Consider the following 21,626-nt stretch of genomic DNA (forward strand, 5'->3'; position numbering starts at 1 on the left):
GTGGGACCGAATCGGTCACCCCAGGGATTGAGTCCATGAGACTGACTAGGATTTATCATTTTTATAAAAAAATAAATTAAAAAATTATAATTAATCATTATAAAAAAATATTATTTCAACTTTATCAAAATTTAATTCTTATCCACTTTAATAAATAAGTCATGTATTAATCAAATTTAGTCACGTCACGATGGAAGAGAATATTATCTCGGTTTAGTCAAAATTTAAATTCTTGTCCTCTTTTATAAAATATATTCTGTTATAACCAACTCAACTATATCCTAAAAACTTTAATTATACTTCTTTACAAATTTGTAATGGAAATCTGGACCATTCGATTTTAAAATAGAAGATTAAATCCAAGCAATCGCAATCACCCATTCAATCTACAGCCTGAATTTAATCTTAACTTTAAAATCGAACGGTACAAATTCTCGTCACAAATTTGGAGCAGCAAGTAGTTTTATTTAAACTTAATTATACTTCTTCTAAACAAGTGGAATTCACTATCCTAACAATTTTACATGATCGATTTGGCAAAAGGTGGAATTCGCTATCTTAGCGGCCCCACACGATCGGTCCCACGACCATTTGTGAGGAGGTAAATCGAGAAACTGCAGTTGATCATGACGCAGGAGGGTATTACTTGATTTCATCAGGATTCAAACTCTTGTCCTCTTCTGCAAGTCTATTATGTCATAATTAACTCATAATATGTCTATAAAAAATAAAATGATCGATTTCACAACCAACTCAATTATATCCGAGACCGCTTTAATTATACTTCTTCTGCAACTCTGGTGCAGTGGTGAAGCGGACCAGTACTGAACCCATGCGCCTCATTAATTAACCCACCCTCTCCATCAGGCCCTTCTTTATTTAAAGCCCCTCCACGCCCAAGTCGCCCAACGACGAGTTCAGTTAACGCAAGCAAGTGAAGTCATGGGTCGTCACGCCCTTGCGTTTCTCCTCCTCCTGCTTTCCGCCTTAGCCATCGCCGGAGGTGTCGCCTCCTCGACGGCAGAGTTCGTGCGCGACGCCTGCAGGCGCACGCGCTACCCCGACCTCTGCGAGCAGTGCCTGGCGGCGTACGCGCCGGCGGGGCACCGCAGCAAGCTCGCCCTCGCCCGCGCCGCGCTCTCCGTCAGCGCCGACCGCGCCGGCGCCGCCTCCGCCTTCGTCGGGCGGATGTCGGTCTCCGCCGCCGCCGGGGGGTCCCGGAAGAGCCTCGAGGCCGGCGCGGTGCGCGACTGCATCGAGACCCTGCGCGACGGCGTCGACTGGCTCCGTCAGTCGGTGAAGGAGATGGCCGCCATGACCGGCGTCGCCGGCTCCCGGCGGAGCAGGTTCGCCTGGCATCTCAGCAACGTGCAGACGTGGGTCAGCGCCGCGCTTACCGACGAGACCACCTGCCTCGACGGGCTCGCTCAGTTCGCCGGCCCCTCCGTGCGCACTGCCGTCCGGAAGAAGGTGGTGGAAGTGGCGCAGGTCACCAGCAACGCCCTCGCCCTCGTCAACCAGCTCGGTCCAAAAAACTGAACCGAAGCGGTTCGGTTCATCATCCCCTGTTTCTGCCCTCCATATTATCTACCACTCTGTTTTGAACTGTATATTGTGTTGCTTCCATGTCTCTACGTATGTATCTACGTGTGTGTGTATATATATACTGGAAGAGAAGAATGTAGTTTAAGGATCTGTGTCGATGTGTTAGATTTTCCTAAAGGAAGCATGTAAAAGTTGGATTTTTGATATGATGGTGAGAATTTTGTGTATTTGTGTCTGGTTTCTTATACTTTGCGTATCTTCTATATTCTATTGAATTTTACTTCCAAAAATTGGAAGATTAAGGTTAACTAAACCTAAACAGTAGTGAGTAGAGTATGCCTGCTAAGCGAAGCAATGCCATGGAGTTGGACCGAATTTGATGATGATAAAGATGAAAAGGAAAGCCAGTAATGTAATTGCTAGTCAATTCTTGCTTCCTCTCTACTCCAATTCAACCTCTGTTTCAAGCATGTGTCGATAGACTATACCAGTTTAAGAGGAGTGCAGAAATGACTGGTTAAGGAAGAGTTTCATGTAACAATTGATCGAATTGAAGAATCGAAGCGATCGGGGTCTGAAAAATTGTCTTCAGCTTTGACCACCTTCAACAGTACAGTTTGGTTGAAGTTCATTATTATTTAGTACTGGCCGAGGGATCCACCAGTTGACAAATCTGCCGGACTTCACGGCGAAAAAATGGTCACCAACAATATTTAATGCTGAATTTCAGTCATATTTTTCAGATTGAAACTGCTGCACCAGTTTGTTAGTTTGTTTATTTTCCCCATGTTCACCATTCCTCAAAGGCTACATTGTAGCCTACCTCGGTTGGCGTTTCCTCATTCATCCACATCATTTGCTTCAGTTTTGGAGCTTCACAAATTTTACCTTCTGTTCGTGACTTGAATTATATATATATATATATATATGATATCTTGAGCAACGAATTTGTGCACACCCGTGAGTGGCACCACCGACCCACCGCCATTGCCGCCGGCCTTGCCGTGCAATCCGGCTACTGCCGGCCGCTGGTTCGGGTGTGATCGACACGCCACTCGTCGGGGCTTCTTCCGGCGTCGGATTCCGACCGGATAGTGGTCGGAATCCGGCTTAATTTGGTCGGAAACAACCAAATCACGCAGTCGGTAGTGGCGCGACCACTGCCGGCCGCAATTCGGCCAAAACCCGGCCCGATCATGGTCGGCAGTGGCTGCACCACGGTAGTGGCGCAATCGGGCTGGATTCCGACCGAATCGCGATCGGAGATCGATCGAGGAAGGATAGGCGTGCGACGCCGGCCCGTCCTCGATCAGATTCCGATCGCGATTCGGCCGGAATCTAGCCCGATCGCGGTTTGCAGTGGCGCGGTGGGTAATTTGATTGTTTCCGGCCAAATTATGTCGGATTTTGACTATTATCCGGTCGGAATCCGACGCCGGACGAAGTGCCGACGAGCGACGCGTTGATCGCGCTCAAGCCAGCGGCCGACGGTAGCCGGACAGCGCAGCGAGGCCGACGGTAGCAGGACAGCGCAGCGAAATGGCGATGGGTTGGCGATGTCGCTCACGAGCGCGCACGAATCCATCGCTCAGGTATATATATTAATAGAAGGAAGAGATTATATTAATAGAAAGAGATTAATAATAATAATAATAAAATAAAATTTATTTTAATATAAATATTGATAAAGGAGGAGTATCCATTGCATAGCTAGTAGTGTTTTTAATAGTTTGTTTTTTATTTTCCCTTGGGTCAAGGCTTGTTCTTTGCTTTGCTTGGGTCACGGATTGTTCTTTACTTCGTTGCCTTAAACTTTGCTTTACTTATGCACTGGCAGAATAATTTTGAACGAATAAAGCTCAAAGTGTACAAATTATGCTCGATCAACGTTTCAAAGTAAAACCTACTTGACGTTGGATGCAAACTAAAAAATTAATAGGACGTGAGTTTTCTAACGTTAACCATCCTGCATTGCATTATCATCATCTTTCTTTCTAACCACCGCCGGCCGGAAATTGGTAGCATGGCGATGATGATGGCTATGAAGGTTGTGGACTTCTCCTTTCAGTCCATCGCCGGAAAGCTAGAGAAGATGCTAGAGGAAGAAGCCGCGTTGCTGGCAGGAGTCGAAGATGATGTCCGATACATAGTAGCTGAGTTCAAAAGCATCATCGCTTTCTTGACGGACATGTCAACCAGGCGGAATCTGGATGAACGAATGCAGAACTGGGTGCGGGAGGTGAGGGAGGTGGCCTACGATGCTGAAGACTCGATCGATGAGTTCGAGTGCCGTCTCCGATCAACACGCTACGACGAGCTCGGAGTCAAAGGTCTTTTCATGTGTTTCTGTCGCTGCCTTAAGTCTTTGAAAGCTCGCCATGGCGTCGCTTCAGAGCTCAAGAAATTGAAGATTGAAGTAGAAGAGATCAGAAAGAGGCACGATCGCTATTCCCACCTAAATGAAGCTCCAAGCTATGGCACCGCCACCAGCTTGGACATGGCCGATAGATACTCCGATCCACGGATCATCGGCCATTTTGTAGAGGAAGCTCAACTCGTGGGCATCAACCAGAGTAGAGATATGCTCATCAAGTGGGTGATGGACGAGAACTATCCGGAGCTCACAACGATTTCTCTCGTCGGCTTTGGTGGTTTAGGAAAGACAACTTTGGCCAAGACCATCTATGACAATCCTATTATCGTCGGAGGCCACTTCCAACATCGAGCTTGGATCACAGTGTCACAAAATTACAACATCAAAGAGCTTCTCAAAAAGATTATTCGACAAATTTCCGTCAGCGAGCAACAAGTCCGAGATGTTCTGGGGTGCCAAGATGCCAGTATGAATACGGAGCATCTTCTAAATATGATGGACGATTCACAACTGGTGCAGACAATCAGAGGCCATCTCCGTGGAAAGAGGTATTTGCTTGTTTTTGATGACGTTTGGAGCACTGAAGCATGGGAAAGCTTGAGCATTGCACTACCACAAGGTAAAGAAGGAAGTAGGGTCATAGTGACCACCCGCATTGAGGGAGTGGCAAATACAAGTTGTTCTCTTAATCGTCAATTTATATTTAAAGTCTCTCCTTTATCACCTGAGTTATCTTGGGAGTTATTCTGTAGAAGAGTATTTGAAGCACCAGATTATAATTGTCCTCCAGAATTAGAAAATATTGGTAGAGAAATCTTACAAAAGTGTGATGGACTACCACTTGCAATTGTGACAATCGGAGGTCTTCTAGCTTCCAAGCCTGATAAAAATCTCGAGGAATGGAAAGACTTGTGTGATCATCTTGGTTTGGAGAAAGAAACTAATGATATGCTTTCGAAGATCAATCAGATATTAATTTTGAGTTATAATGACTTACCTTACTATCTCAAGCCTTGCTTCTTGTTCTTAGGCATCTTCCCTGAGGATTATGAGATTCGTCAGAAGCAGTTGATGAGATGGTGGATTGCTGAAGGAATTGTGAGGGGCATAGGTGGCTTCTCCACTGAGAAAGTTGCCGAGCGTTGCTTCAAGGAGTTGGTGAGTCGTAGTTTGGTGCAACCATCAGAATTTGATAAAATGGGATAGTAAAATCCTGCCGTGTCCATGACATGATGCTCGATGTCATAATCTCAATATCAAGGAAGGAGAACTTTATGGTGCTATTGAATGAGCAACCTAATACTCTGCCACGACATCAGAAGATAAGACGTTTATCGTGGCATGGAGAAAGCAGTGGACTGATGCCAACAGACATTGATCTGCACCACCTCCGATCATTCACTGCATTTGGTGAGGATGTACCACTGAAGGATTATAGAAAGCAGCGGCTGTTGAGGGCAATTGACCTGGAAGGATGTCGGAAGTTGAATGACCTCCATCCTAAGAGCTTTTCCAAGTTGTGTCTTTTGAAGTACTTATCTCTAAGAAATACTGGATTAGTTGAATTGCCAGATTCAATCGGAAATTTGCAGAATCTAGAGTTTTTGGATATAAGAGGAACTCATATTAAAGAACTACCCAATACCATCGTCAAACTCAAAAAACTGGTCCATCTGCTTACTGGATATTATTCGAAACTGTATTCTGTTAAGATACTGGGTTCTCCATATTGAAGGTCCCGAAAGGAATAAGGAGGTTGAAAAAACTTCGCAAGCTTGGAATGGTACGTGCTGATAATGTGCAGTTGCTACAGGAGATTGGTGAGCTTGTCGACCTCCAGAAGCTTGCCATCTGCTTTTGGAATTTATGGTCAAGATTTAGCAAGAGGAATGCAGGAGATAAGCGCCCTGCTCTCGAAGCTCAATAGCAGCCTTCGATCACTAATAATTTTGCATGTGGCAACCGGCAATCTGAAAAAGACACTCGATGAGGTAGCTTCGCCGCCATTGCTGCTCTGCAAGCTCAAGATAGATGCCGAACTTGGCGGATTGCCTGCTTGGTTTGCATCTCTGAACCAGGTTGTCGAGATAAATCTGCGAAGAACGGGACTGCATCTCCAGGATCTGCAAGTCTTGAGAAATCTCCACACTCTGGTCAAGCTGGTCTTAGGATCTCAGTCATTCGACAATAATGGTAAGGATTTGGTCTTCGATCAGGTAGGGTTCACACATCTCAAATTCCTGGAAATTCATATGCTCAGAGTGTGAGTTTCGAAGAAGGTGCAGTCCAAAGCCTGGAAATTCTTAAAATGATTTCTTTCACTCTGCTGGATATAGCTTCAATGGAATAGAACATCTGCATGGGCTAAAGGAGGTTCACATTCATACTGATAATGACTATATAATAGAGATGGTCAAAAATATTGCAGCAAACCATTCAAATCGTCCCAAATGTTTTGCAACTCTTGTAAGGCATATGATTTGATTCAGAGGAAGCAGAACTTTCTGTCGATGCAAAGATGAAATTATTAAAAGATCTCTGGTGTGGTGTGTACTACTTCTCCTCTCCAACTTATCCATTGTTAATCTCTTCTATTATGCGTAATTCTCAAAATTGTTTTTGCTATTCAAATTATCCTTTGTCAATCTCTTCCACCATGCGTTGCTTGCTAGTCTTTGTATTTCTGAAGCAGTTTGTAATGTAATCTTCAAACATTGCTTTCTTTCTTAATAAATTGCTCTCAATCAAACATTGCTAGATCTCTTAATAAATTGCTATTCAAAATAAGAGTGATCTTAATTATGAAACCATATTATTCCACTTGAATTAGGCAAGTTACATTCTCCAACCATTCATTCAATGAATTCATAATTAGTGCTAAGGAAGAAATCAATATAATTTAATTATCATCCTATTCAGTTTGGTATGTAGAATTATCAATGAGACTGTAATATTAAAAAAAAAAAACTAATTTATCAAATGAATTTTTATCACTTTGATAATGTTACCAGCTTTTAAAAAATAATTTGCATATTTTTAAAATTGTTAAAATATTCACAATTAATCATCAAGATCAATGTCAAATTTTTAATTTTCTTTCATACAAAGTCTATCTCCTTATCTTTTATCAGAAAAAAATAATAATTATCATCATCCGAATTGCTAACACGCATATACAGACCATAAATAAATATTAAAATCAAACAATTTGATAACATTACATTTAGGTAATTGAAAGATAAAAAATTGAAACCATCGAAAACAAGACAAAACAAAAATATCACAAGTGTAGGAGAAGAAATCAAACACTGCATTAGCTCCCTGGTTTGATAGTTTCAATCTAAGTGTCCCTATAAGTAGAATTTTGATAGACTAAAGCAGAGAGATTACACTTCTATCGATTTGGTTGTCCACAAACAAAACTAATTTAGGGATTTTCAAGCTAATCCGAAGAAATTAAATAACTAGTTTTGATTAGTAACAAGAAATTAAAATGACTAAACTCACCAAACAAAAAAGAAACGAGTTCAGAACTTCTTCAGAAAATGGAGAAATGATTTGAGATTGGGAGAGAGCATGATCAGAACCCATCAGTAAGGGGTATATCATGAGAAAGTGAAATACGCAGGGGAAAGTCTCTTGATATCGGATTTATGTGCAATCCAGTAACATCAGAAGGTTCATTGGTACAGTGGATGCACATTAGAGCACTGCAGTTCGAGAGCATGCATTGGAATTCACAAGATTGAAGGTCCCGAAAGGAATAAGAAAGTTGAAACAACTTCAAACTTTTGGAAAATATCAGCGCAGTTGCTATAGGAGATTAGTGAGCTTGTCAACCTCCAGAAGCTTGCTGTCGTTTTGTTGGTGTTTTTGATTAGAAAGCAGAATGCTGGAGGAGATTAGCGCCCTGCTCTCGAAGCTCAATGGCAGCCTTCGATCACTAACAAATTTTCATTTTGCATATGTCAATCTGTAAAAGGCACTCGATGAGATAGCTTCGCCGCCATTGATGCTCTGCAAGCTGCAGATAGATGCCTACCTTGGCGGATTGCCTGTTTGGTTTGCATCTATGAAGCAGGTTGTCAAGATAACTCTGCCCCACGCACAACTGCAGCTCTGGGATCTTCAAGCCTTGAGAAATAATCTCCACAATTAGGTCTGGTCCTAGAATTTAAGTCATAATTCGATATTACTGATTATTCCGGTCAGATACAGTGAATAATTTAGTCAGCAGGCAATGAATGAATGATCCAACATACGTAAACTTCCACTCAAAAAAAAAAGAGGACCTGAAATATACTTTAGTAGGAGTCCGCGTTGCTGGCAAGATATAATTTCAAGGTTCTGACACTTTGATAGGCGAATATAATATAATTATACCGTAATTTAGATTTAAAGATTGACATCAACATCTCTAGATTGTGAATTATGTCTATACTTTCTATCATGTGACTAGGCTGCTAATTAAAGTCTGCTCGCTTACTAGAACTGCATTATGATTAACTATTAGGCAGAATCAATGATGTTCATTCACCTTTTGACTTGGAAACGTATCATACTTCCAGCTTTAATAACATGAAGTTTGTGAGAGGAACTAGCAAAAGCACCTTCACCAATTTGTTTTGTAATTGGGAATATACAACTCTATTGATATACAATGTGACAAGGAATAACTATAACTATAAGAAGAGGTATCTTACAATCTTAGAGGAAAAGAAGACAAAACAACAATATGAATTGAATCTTACAATCTTATACTTAAATTCTTCACGGATGTCTTCTAACATTATAACTGCTGAAGAAAATCCAGGCACAACAATATAAATTATATCGAATAAATTTTGCAGAAAGGTTCTTTTCCTCTTCAAGTCCACTTCACCAAACACAAGTTTCAGATCTACTTTTGAGCTTATGATTATAAACAGAAGATAAATTTTTAACTCGTAAAGTAAACTGAATAAAACAGCTGTCAGCAGTGACCATATGCTATGTCAGAGCCATCGTGACACCAATAATCAATGATGAAAAAAATATTAAATTATGTATAACGTTTAATCATGTCATAAATAAATTATATCGATAAATTGTGTGGGTAGTAGTGCTTAGAGATTTGGAACAATAAAAGAAGCACTACTCGATGGCAATGCACATGCTTGGAGCTACAGCTGTAAGCCACTTTATTTAATTTAATATAAATCATAATAATTTCAGCTTTTTTTAATGTTTCCTTCGTATAAATTATGCTCGATCAAAGTTCCAAAGTCAAACAAGAGGATCGTATTCGATATAATATAAATTATATCGAATAAATGCTATTTTAATGTCAAGTGGAATCTTATTATATTGTGAGGTAGCAGTTGAAATAATAAAAGAATTATCAGTATCATGCACATGCACGACAGCTGTAAGGTTTACAAATCATAATAATTTCAGTAAAAAGAAGAGGATCTTAGTTCTCAGCTCTTAATTCCTAACCACCGCCGGACGGAGATTTGCAGTATGGCGACGATGATGGCTATGAAGGTTGTGGACTTCTCCTTTCAGTCCGTCGCGGGAAAGCTAGAGAAGATGCTAGAGGAAGAAGCCGCGTTGCTGGCAGGAGTCGAAGATGATGTCCGATACATAGTAGCTGAGCTCAAAAGCATCATCGCTTTCTTGACGGACATGTCAACCAGGCGGAATCTGGATGAACGAATGCAGAACTGGGTGCGGGAGGTGAGGGAGGTGGCCTACGATGCCGAAGACTCGATCGATGAGTTCGAGTGCCGTCTCCGATCGACACCCTACGACGAGCTTGGAGTCAAAGGTCTTTTCATGTGTTTCTGTCGCTGCCTTAAGTCTTTGAAAGCTCGCCATGGCGTCGCTTCAGAGCTCAAAAAATTGAAGATTGAAGTAGAAGAGATCAGAAAGCGGCACGATCGCTATTCCCACCCAAATGAAGCTGCAAGCTATGGCACCGCCACCAGCTTGGACATGGCCGATAGATATTCCGATCCACGGATCATCGGCCATTTTGTAGAGGAAGCTCAACTCGTGGGCATCAACCAGAGTAGAGATATGCTCATCAAGTGGGTGATGGACGAGAACTATCCGGAGCTCACAACGATTTCTCTCGTCGGCTTTGGTGGTCTAGGAAAGACAACTCTGGCCAAAACAATCTATGACGATCCTAGTATCGTCGGAGGCCATTTCCAATCTCGAGCTTGGATTGCAGTGTCACAAAATTACAACATCAAAGAGCTTCTCAAAAAGATTATTCGACAAATTTCCGTCAGCGAGCAACAAGTCCGAGATGTTCTGGGGTGCCAAGATACCAGTATGAACACGGAGCATCTTCTAAATATGATGGACGATTCACAACTGGTGCAGACGATCAGAGGCCATCTCCATGGAAAGAGGTATTTGCTTGTTTTTGATGACGTTTGGAGCACTGAAGCATGGGAAAGCTTGCGCATTACAGTACCACCAGGTAAAGAAGGAAGTAGGGTCATAGTGACCACCCGCATTGAGGAAGTGGCAAATACAAGTTGTTCTCTTAATCGTCAATTTATATTTAAAGTCTCTCCTTTATCACCTGAGTTATCTTGGGAGTTATTCCGTAGAAGAGTATTTGAAGCACCAGATTATAATTGTCCTCCAGAATTAGAAAATATTGGCAGAGAAATCTTACAAAAGTGTGATGGACTGCCACTTGCGATTGTGACAATCGGAGGTCTTCTAGCTTCCAAGCCTGATAAAAATCTAGAGGAATGGAAAGACTTGCATAATCATCTTGGTTTGGAGATAGAAACTAATGATATGCTTTCGAAGATCAATCAGATATTAATTTTGAGTTATAATGACTTGCCTTACTATCTCAAGTCTTGCTTCTTGTTCTTAGGCATCTTTCCTGAGGATTATGAGATTCGTCGGAAGCAGTTGATGAGATGGTGGATTGCTGAAGAAATTGTGAGGGGCATAGGTGGCTTCCCTGTTGAGAAAGTCGCCGAGCGTTGCTTCAAGGAGTTGGTGAGTCGTAGTTTGTTACAACCATCAGAATTTGATGAAAATGGGATAGTGAAATCCTGTCGTGTCCATGACATGATGCTCGATATCATAATCTCAATATCAAGGAAGGAGAATTTTATGGTGTTACTAAATGAGCAACCTAATATTCCGCCACAACATCAAAAGATAAGACGTTTATCGTGGCATGGAGAAAGCAGTGGACTGATGCCAACAGACATTGATCTGCACCACCTCCGATCATTCACTGCATTTGGTGAGGATGTACCACTGAAGGATTATAGAAAGCAGCGGCTGTTGAGGGCAATTGACCTGGAAGGATGTCGGAAGTTGAATGACCTCCATCCTAAGAGCTTTTCCAAGTTGTGTCTTTTGAAGTACTTATCTCTAAGAAATACTGGATTATCTAAATTGCCAGATTCAATAGGAGATTTGCAGAATCTAGAGTTTTTGGATATAAGAGGAACTCATATTAAAGAACTACCCAATACCATCGTCAAACTCAAAAAACTGGTCCATCTGCTTACTGGACTTATTTCAAACATTATTATTATTCTGTTAAGGTATACGGCTTCCATATTGAAGGTCCCGAAAGGAATAAGGAGGTTGAAAAAACTTCGCAAGCTTGGAATGGTATGTGCTGATAATGTGCAGTTGCTACAGGAGATTGGTGAGCTTGTCGACCTCCAGAAGCTTGCCATCTGTTTTGGAATTTATGGTCAAGATTTAGCAAGAGGAATGCTGGAGGAGATAAGCGCCCTGCTCTCGAAGCTCAATAGCAGCCTTCGATCACTAATAATTTTGCATGTGGCAAGACGACAATCTGAAAAAGGCACTCGATGAGGTAGCTTCGCCGCCATTGCTGCTCTGCAAGCTCAAGATAGATGGCAAACTTGGCGGATTGCCTGCTTGGTTTGCATCTCTGAACCAGGTTGTCGAGATAAATCTGCAAAGAACGGGACTGCATCTCCAGGATCTGCAAGTCTTGAGAAATCTCCATACTCTGGTAAAGCTGGTCTTAGGATCTTCGATCATTCGACAATAATGGTGAGGATTTGGTCTTCGATCAGGTAGGGTTCACACATCTCAAATTCCTGGAAATTCATATGCAGAGTGTGAGTTTCGAAGAAGGTGCAGTCCAAAGCCTGGAAATTCTTAAAATGATTTTCTTTCACTGCTGCATATAGCTTCAATGGAATAGAACATCTGCATGGGCTAAAGGAGGTTCACATTCATACTGGAATGAAGATATAATAGAGATGGTCAAAAATATTGCAGCAAACCATTCAAATCGTCCCAAATGTTTTGCAACACTAATCCAGTAGGCATATGATATGATTCAGAGGAAGCAAAACTTTCTATCGATGCAAAGATGAAATTATTAAAAGATCTGGTGTGATGTGTACTAGTTCTCCTGTCCTACTTATCCATTGTTAATCTCTTCTATTATGCGTAATTCTCAAAATTGTTTTGCTATTCAAATTATCCTTTGTCAATCTCTTCCATCATGCGTTGCTTGCTAGTCTTTGTATTTCTGAAGCAGTTTGTAATGTAATCTTCAAACATTGCTGTCTTTCTTAATAAATTGCTCTCAATCAAACATTGCTAGATCTCTTAATAAATTGCTATTCGGTTCATCATCCCTTGTTTCTGCCCTCCATATTATGTACTACTCTGTTTTGAACTGTGTATTGTGTTGCTTCCATGTCTCTACGTATGTATCTACGTGTGTACCTTCTTCAAACTCACACAGTACGATTGAATTTCCAGCAACTTGAGATGCGTGAACCCTCCCCGATCGAAGATCAAATCCTCATCATCATTGTCGAAAGACTCACATCCTAGGAGATTTCTCAAGACTTGCAGATCCTGGAGCTGCAGTCGTGTGGAGTACAGAGTTATCTTGACGACCTGCTTCAGGTATGCAAACCAAGCAGGCAATCCGCCGAGCACGACGTCTATCTGGAGCTCGCAGAGCAGCAACATTAATGGCGGCGAAGCTACCTCGTCGAGTGCCCTTTTCAGATCGCCATACGCAGCATGAAAAATTGTTAGAGCAGGGATCTGATCCCCTCCAGCACTCCGCTTACTAGATCATCATCGCCGAAACAGATGGCAAGCTTCTCGAGCTCGGCAAGCTCACCGATCTCCTGCAACAACTGTTCATCATCAGCATATGTCATTCCCAAACTTGAGAAATCTTTTCAATTCTCTTATTCCTTTCGGGAACATGATATCCATTTACAAAAACAATCTCGAAATACAAAATTTGGGATTCAAACAAAAATGTCTAATGTTTAAATGGACGAGTCAAGATATTTAATAATATTATTGATCAACTTGTTGCTCATAACATCGGAATGTAAAAAATTACATTTCAAAAACATTTCCAATTAACATTCCAATCAACAAGATCATCAACAAGGCTATTTCATCCTGATAATTCCTACAAATGCTAATAAATAATGCTTCCAAAAGGCATGTTTTTGACAATCTGGAACAACAAAAGAACGGGAAGCATATATTTACTGCTTTGCACTTGTTTCATCTTTGCACTGCTAGAGACCTCGGAATCATCTATCCCCACGAGTCCGTTTCTTAGACTTGTGTTTGTGCGTTGTATTCAGTGACTTGTCGTCTGTTGTGGTGTTCATCTTATCTTCTTCCTGCATTTCCCTTTGGATATTGCTCGTTTTCAAACTTCTGCATAAATTCCAAAGTTTCTTCAGATGAAACAGATTATCATGTGGTTAGTATGAGAAACACAGCCAGAGTCTTTGAGTTGCACAACAAAAGAATAAGCCTGAATTTTCTTATAAACAATTCTTGAGTTCATAATAAGTAGATTCTAGAGTTTTTTTTTTATAACTTAAGACAACGTTTGAACAAGTGTACAAAATCAACTTATTTGACAGTAAATATCCATAAACTAACTGACCAAATTGTAATGTTAGAGAAACAAAATTAAACCTATCTGCATCCGGTTTTCGATGGAAGCAATGATCTCGATATCTGAAGTATTTCCTCATCAAAATTGTATGAAACAAAGTTGTTGAAGTTTGTCAAGTTTATCATGTGAATATACTATACATTCAGGTAGCTAGATGAACGAAGAGATAATGTGTAATGTAGATGTATCACCATTCTTAACATGATCAAATATATTTCTAAATTCTACACAAATCATAATTATAGAAAATAAAAAGTTTCACGAGAAATTAAGAATTGAAAATAGCTATTATCACATAATCAAATACTGGAATAACGGATGATACAGATAGCATAAGAAAGTAAATCATGTATCCAAGAATATTGAAATAATAATTTCAAGGTTCTTGCACTTTGATAGGCGAATATAATATAATCATACCCTAATTTAGATTCAAAGATTGACATGAACATCTCTACATTGTGTATTGTGTCTATACTTTCTATCATGTGATTAGGCTGCAAATTAAAGCTCGACCACTCACCCCTGGCCAGACCGCTCGAGAGCCCAACTCCCAGCTTGGCCACTCACCTCTGGCAAGATCGCTCGGGAGCCCGATTCCCAGCTCGACCACTCACCCATGGCCAGAAGATCGCTCGGGAGTCCGACTCCCAGCTCGGCCACTCACCAATGGCTAGACCGCTCGGGAGTCTGACTCCCAGCTCGACCACTCACCCATGGCTAGACCACTCGGGAGCTCGACTCTTTGCTCAACCACTCACCTATGGCCAGACTGCTCTGTCCGAAACCCCAGTTCCACCGCTCACACATCTATATATGACCCCCGAGTGCAGTACAAGGCCCCCGAGTGCACCTCAGGTCGGGGTCGAGCTCCTGACCCGACCTGGGATACTCTCACTGGGGAACAACTGGTCTCTCTCCCGGGGTCTGCATTTACACCTGAGGACGAGCTCCGACTCTGGGACTCCACTCGGTCGTATTCCGACCCGATCCCCAGCTCATCCTGACTCAAAACCTACTTCTCCCAGCTAGTCCTAGACCGACTCCTCTTCTTCTACTCAGTCAGTCGAGTCACCGCCAAAAAGATACAGGTAATCATTTGATATGATAGTTACCCTACTCCCCTACTTATACGATAGGATGACATAATATGATTATGAATGACATGACCCCTCGCTATTATGATCATGATGGGACACTTTCTTCAACCGGATGGGATATATCTTCTGACAAGTTCTCCGCACACAGATATTCTCCTTAATTACTGATTCTAACATTTTGACTTGGAAACGTATCATACTTCCAGCTTTAATCACATGACGTTTGTGAGAGGAACTAGCAAAAACACCTTCACCGATATGTTTCTGCAATTGGGAATATACAACTCTATTGATATACAATGTGACAAGGAATAACTGGAACTATAACAAAAGGAATCTTACAATCTTAGAGGAAAAGAAGACAAAACAACAATATGAATTGAATCTTATTAAATCTTATACTTAAATTCTTCAGGGTTGTCTTCTAACATTATAGCTGCTGAAGAAAATCCAAGCACAACAAGATACTGCTTACTTAAGAGAAAATCCATTAGGTGTGTTCTATGTTACATATAGAGAAAATGCTTGCTTAAGTACAACGAGATAATAATCTCAAAGCACTCTTGATATATCTCAAAAAATAAGTAACTAATTGGACTAAAAGAGACATTGAGCCAATTCACCGATGCTACTGGATATCTATGAATCTTCTGTTTATTATTTATTATATTTTTCTTAGGACTAAGAGACATTGAGCCCATTCACTCGATGGTAAATGCACATGCTTGGAGGTACAGCTGTGAGCCACTTTATTTAATTTAATATAAATCATAATAATTTCAGGTTTTTTTTTAATGTTTCCTTCGTATCAATTATGTTCGATCAAAGTTCCAAACAAGAGGATCGTATTATTCGATATAATATAAATTATATATCGAATAAATGCTATTTTGATGTCAAGTGGAATCTTATTATTATATTGTGAGGTAGCAGTTGAAATAATAAAAGAAGTATCAGTCCATAGTAATAGTCACATGCACGACAGCTGTAAGGTTTACAAATCATAATAATTTCAGTAAAAAGAAGAGGATCTATCTTAGTTCTCAGCTCTTAATTCCTAACCACCGCCGGACGGAGATTGGCAGCATGGCGACGACGATGGCTCTGAAGCTTGTGGAGTTCTCCTTTCGGTCCATGACGAGGAAGTTAGAGAAGATGCTAGAGGAAGAAGTCGCGTTGCTGGCCGGAGTCGAAGATGATGTCCGATACATAGTCGCTGAGCTCAGAAGCATCACCTCTTTCTTGACGGTCATGTCGACCAGGCGCAATCTGGATGCTCAACTGCAGAACTGGGTGCAGGAAGTGAGTGAGGTGGCCTACGATGCCGAAGACTCGATCGATGAGTTCGACTGTCGTCTCCGATCGACATCCTCCAATGAGCTCGGAGTCAAAGGGTTTTTCAAGCACTTCCTTGGCAGCATAAAATCATTGAAAGCTCGCCATGGCATCGCTTCGGAGATCAAGAAATTGAAGGTTCAAGTAGAAGAGGTCAGAAAGACTGTCAACGAGCAGCGAATCCGAGATGTTCTGGGGTGTCAAGATGCTTCGGTGGTTTAGGAAAGACAACTTTGGCTAAGACAATGTATGATGACATCGTCGGAGGCAACTTCCAATCTCGAGCTTGGAACATGTCACAAAGATACAACATGGACAAAAAGATTATTCGACAAAGTCACATGTTCTAGGGTGTCAAGATGCCAATTTGCAACTTCTAAACATGATGGACGAGTCACAGTTGGTGCAGACAATCAGAGACCATCTCCATGGAAAGAGGTATTTACTAGTTTTTGATGATGTTTGGAGAAGTGATGCATGGAAAAGCCTGAACATTACATTACCATCAGGTAAAGAAGGGAGTAGGGTCATAGTGACCACTCGCAGTGAGGAAGTAGCAAATACAAGTTGTTCTCGTAATCGTCAATTTATACTTAAAGTCTCTTCTTTATCATCTGAACTATCTTGGGAGTTATTCTGTAGAAGAGTATTTGAAGCACCAAACTATATTTGTCCTCCCGAATTAGAAAATATTGGCAGGGAAATCTTACAAAAGTGCAATGGACTTCCACTTGCGATTGTGACAATCGGAGGTGTTCTGGCTTCAAAGGTTGATAATAAACTTGAGGAATGGAAAGACTTACGCGATCATCTTCGTTTGGAGATACAAACTAATGATAAGCTGTCGGAGATCAATCAGATACTAAGTTTGAGTTACAATGATTTACCTTATGATCTCAAACCTTGTTTTTTGTTCTTAGCTATCTTCCCTGATGATTATGAGATTTGTCGGAAGCGTCTGATGAGACGGTGGATTGCTGAAGATATTGTAAGTGGCGTAAATGGCTTCCCTGTTGAGAAAGTCGCCGAACGCTGCTTTAATGAGTTGGTGAGTCGAAGCTTGGTGCAGCCGTCAGAATTTGATGAAAGTGGAACAGTGAAATCCTGTCGCATCCATGACATGATGCTCGATGTCATAATCTCAATATCAAAGAAGGAGAACTTTATGGTGTTACTGAATCAGCAACTTAATACTCCGCCACGACATCATAAGATAAGACGTTTATCGTGGCATGGAGAAAGTAGTGGACTGATGCCAAGAGACATTGATCTGCACCACCTCCGATCATTCACTGCATTTGGTGAGCATGTACCACTGAAGGATTATAGAAAGCAGCGGCTGTTGAGGGCAATTGACCTGGAAGGATGTTGGAAGTTGAATGACCTCCATCCTAAGAGCTTTTCCAAGTTGTGTCTTTTGAAGTACTTATCTTTAAGAAATACTGAATTATCTAAATTGCCAGATTCAATAGGAGATTTGCAGAATCTAGAGTTTTTGGATATAAGAGGAACTTTTATCCAAGAACTACCCAATACCATCGTCAAACTCAACAAACTGGTCCATCTGCTTGCTGGATTTTATTTGAAAGCGAACTATTCTTCTGATAAGATATACCATAGGGTTTTCAATGCCCCAAAAGGAATAAGGAGGTTGAGAAAACTTCTCAAGCTCGGAATGCTAAGGGTTAATAATGTGCAGTTGCTACAGGAGATTGGTGAGCTTGTAGACCTCCAGAAGCTTGCCATCTGTTTTGGAATTTATGATCAAGATTTAGCAAGAGAAATGCAGGAGGAGATAAGCGCCCTGCTCTCGAAGCTCAATAGCAGTCTTCGATCACTAATAATTTTGCATGAGGGAATCGGCAATCTGAAAAAGGCACTCGATGAGGTAGCTTCGCCACCATTGCTGCTATGCAAGCTCAAGATAGATGCCTACCTTGGCGGATTGCCTGCTTGGTTTGCATCTCTGAAGCAGGTTGTGGAGATAAATCTGCGAAGGACAGCACTGAGTCTCGAGGATCTGCAAGTCTTGAGAAATCTCCACAGTTTGGTCAAGCTGGTCCTAGGAATGCACACATTCTGTTGGCTGGTGTTCTTCGATCGGGGAGGGTTCACACATCTCAAATTCCTAGAAATTGATTGCGACAATGTGATTTTCGAAGAAGGTGCAGTCCAAAGCCTCGAAATTCTTAAAATTTCTTCTTTTGACAGAGTCATGGGCATAGAACATCTACATGGGTTAAAGGAGGTTCACATTCGTTCTTGCAATGAAGAATCATTAGAGATGGTCAAAAATATTGCAGCAAACCATTCAAATCGTCCCAAATGTTTTGCACATCTCGAGACTACAGTCACTACACTTGACTTCCTGGATATGATTATTTGACTCAGAGGAAGCACAACTTTCTGTTGCATGCAAAGATGAAATTATTAGAAGATCTGGTGTGGTGTGGTGTGTACTACTTCTGCTCTCCAACTTATCCATTGTTAATCTCTTCTATTATGCTTAATTCTCAAACTTGTTTTGCTATTCCAATTATCCTTTGTCAATCTCTTCCACTATGCCTTGCTTGCTAGCTTTTCTATTTCTGAAGCACTAAAGTAATGTAATCTTCAAACATTGTTCTCTAGCTTAATAAATTGCTATTACTATTCAAAATAAGAATGATTATATGAAATCAATATGATTTGGGAGAATATCATTGTACTATACAACTGATATGTACCATATTTTTCTTGAATTAGGCAAGTAGTATGTGACATTCTCTAGCCATCCCTTCAATGAATTCATAATTATGCGCTTAGGAAGAAATCTATATAATTCAATTATTATTGTGTGCTTTACTTATATAATACAACTATCACTGTATTCAATTAGACATGTAGAATTATAAATGAGACTGTAATATAAAAAAAATATATCCAATAAATTTTATATCACTTTGATAAATTTACCAGCTTTTAAAACATAATTTGCATATTTTTTAAAATTGATTGAACAATCACAATTAATCTTCAAGCTCAATGTCAAATTCATAATTTTCTTTCATTCATTCAAAGTCTATCTCCTCATCTTTTATTAGAAAAAATAACAATAATCATCCGAATTGCTAGTACGTATATACAAACCATAAAAAACATTATAATTAAATAATTTGATAACATACATTTAGGTAATTGAAAGATATATAAGAAATTGAAACCATCGAAAACAAGACAAAATAAAAATATCACAAGTGTAGGAGAAGAAAACGAACACCACATTCAAAGCTCCCTGTTTTTGCTTTGATTCCACCATCGTTGCTTTGGCAAAGTAATTACAGTTTAAATCTAAGCGTCCATATAACTAGAATTTTGATATATTAAAGCAAAGAGATTACACTTTTGTTGATTTAGATGTCCACAAACAAAACTAATTTAGCGTCAATTTAATTCAAGCTTTTTTAGGGGTTTTCCAACTATCTGAAAAAATTAAAATAACTAGTTTTGGTTAGTCATAAGAAAATTAATAAAATGACTAAACTCACCAGAAAAAAGAAATGAGTTCAGACTTCTTTAGAAAAATAGAGTAAATGATTTGAGATTGGAAATGGCTTTTCCAATGCCATGGAGTTGGACCAAATTTGATCATGATCAAGATGAAAGGAAAGCCAGTAAATTCTTGCTTCCTCCCTACTCCATTAATTCAACCTCTGTTTTAAAAGAGTAGTGCAAAAACATCATTCCTTTCACCAGAAATTAATTTGATTAAGGAAGAGTTTCATGTGACAACTGATCCAATTGAGAATGGAAGAACAGATTAAGAGTTTTATGAGCTGTGCCTGCTTCACTTGGCGTTTTCTGATTCATCCACACCATTTGCTTCACAAGTTTTGCTGAAACAGAAGAACTTAAACTCTAAGCTACGTCGATGTCTCTCATCTCTAAATCCAAATGTTTTTCCTTTTCATCACCGTCGGGCCTCCCGGACTATAGCCCGAGTAATTAAAAATGTGGCTCCGCCTGTGCTAAGACCTGACACTGATTGTGCCACCTCCGGTCTATCTGCTTGCTGGTGGTTTTATTAAAAACTCTTCTTTTTTTTTTTATGTTAATCAATTATCTATACACGTTGGAATTCACAAGATTGAAGGTCCCGAAAGGAATAAGAAAGATACTATGAATGATTAAGTAATCAGTTAATGAATAATCCAACATAAGTAAATTTCCACTCAAGAAAATAAAGAAGACTTAAAATATACTTTAGTAAGAGATTAGATTAGTATTGAAAAATTTTGATGGACCACTCCGACGTTCAAATTAGAATTATTAAAAAAAAATAGACAACAATGAAAGAAGGAGAAATAGAAGAAGAGAAAAAAAATTCTCTAAACGTACCTTTTTCAAGATTTATATAGTCATCGAGAAAACATCTCTATGACGACCGAAGCAGCATTATTATAGGAGTGTATGAGGAGACCAGATCTAACAACAGTTAATTGCTTCATTTTTTTGACATTATATGCGAATAGGAGGGTATCCGAGATAGCCATATTTGACACCTCGTAACTGTCATTATATTCTTAAACTGCCACGTATTTCGAGAATATTTGTAGCCTATGAGTAAGAATAAGAATGACGTCCGGAATTGAGATATCGTCTGAGGTCGAGAAGTTGAGAGGTCAAGAGGCTAGGATGTCGAGATGTTAGCCAAGAAGTTAAGAGGTCGACATGCTGAAAAACTGAAAGGTTGACAGATTGAGACGAGAGGATGAGCGGTTAGGATATCGAGTTGTCAAAAGGTCGAGGTATCAGGAGGTCAAGAGACCAAGAAGTTGAGGTACCTAGAGGCAGAGGTATCGAGATGCTAAAGGACTGAGAGATTGAGATGTCAAGGTATCAAGAGGTCGAGGTTCTAAGATGCCAAGGGATCGAAAGACCTAGAGGTCGAGAGACCAAAATGTTGAAGTGTAAGGTACTGAGGAGCCGAAATGTCGGAAGGCCCATATGCCGAGGTGTCATGGCACCGAAGTTTGAGCATATATATATATATATATATATATATATATATATATATATATATATAAAATTTTAAATAAGCCATCAGCCGGTTTTGGGGAAAATCGGCTGATGGTCTTATAGACCTCCAATGGAGATGATCAAAACATACAATTTTCTCCTTTTCAACTCTATAATGTGTATATCATCTCAGAATGCATTACGATACGTCGTGTTGGAAGCAGCGATTTTTTCCACTCGTGCCAACATGTGAAATGACGTGCCAATTTTATCTTGGTGTCAGATTACACCAATGAGTTATTTCCACTTCCTCAGT

General features: G+C 40.2%; 1 protein-coding gene and 2 pseudogenes across 1 annotated transcript; all 3 read left to right on the forward strand.

Moving 5' to 3' along the window:
* Window positions 1-921: 921 nt before the first annotated feature.
* Window positions 922-1,772, forward strand: LOC141824002 (pectinesterase inhibitor 9-like). Its single transcript, XM_074711219.1, has one exon. It carries the CDS (start codon window positions 943-945, stop codon window positions 1,537-1,539), a length of 597 nt encoding a protein of 198 aa, XP_074567320.1. The 5' UTR covers window positions 922-942; the 3' UTR covers window positions 1,540-1,772.
* Window positions 1,773-3,568: 1,796 nt separating this feature from the next.
* LOC141822949 (disease resistance protein Pik-2-like) lies at window positions 3,569-8,078 on the forward strand (annotated as a pseudogene).
* Window positions 8,079-9,375: 1,297 nt separating this feature from the next.
* Window positions 9,376-18,698, forward strand: LOC141822950 (uncharacterized; annotated as a pseudogene).
* The last annotated feature ends 2,928 nt before the right edge of the window (window positions 18,699-21,626 follow it).

This window comes from Curcuma longa, chromosome 3 (assembly GCF_044706935.1).
Source record: "Curcuma longa cultivar G26 ecotype Majalengka, Jawa Barat chromosome 3, ITB_CL_G26_1.1, whole genome shotgun sequence".
Lineage (NCBI taxonomy): Eukaryota > Viridiplantae > Streptophyta > Magnoliopsida > Zingiberales > Zingiberaceae > Curcuma > Curcuma longa.

Coding starts and splice junctions, on each gene's coding strand:
- LOC141824002 (XM_074711219.1), top strand. CDS start 943: ATGGGTCGTCACGCCCTTGCGTTTCTCCTCCTCCTGCTTTCCGCCTTA.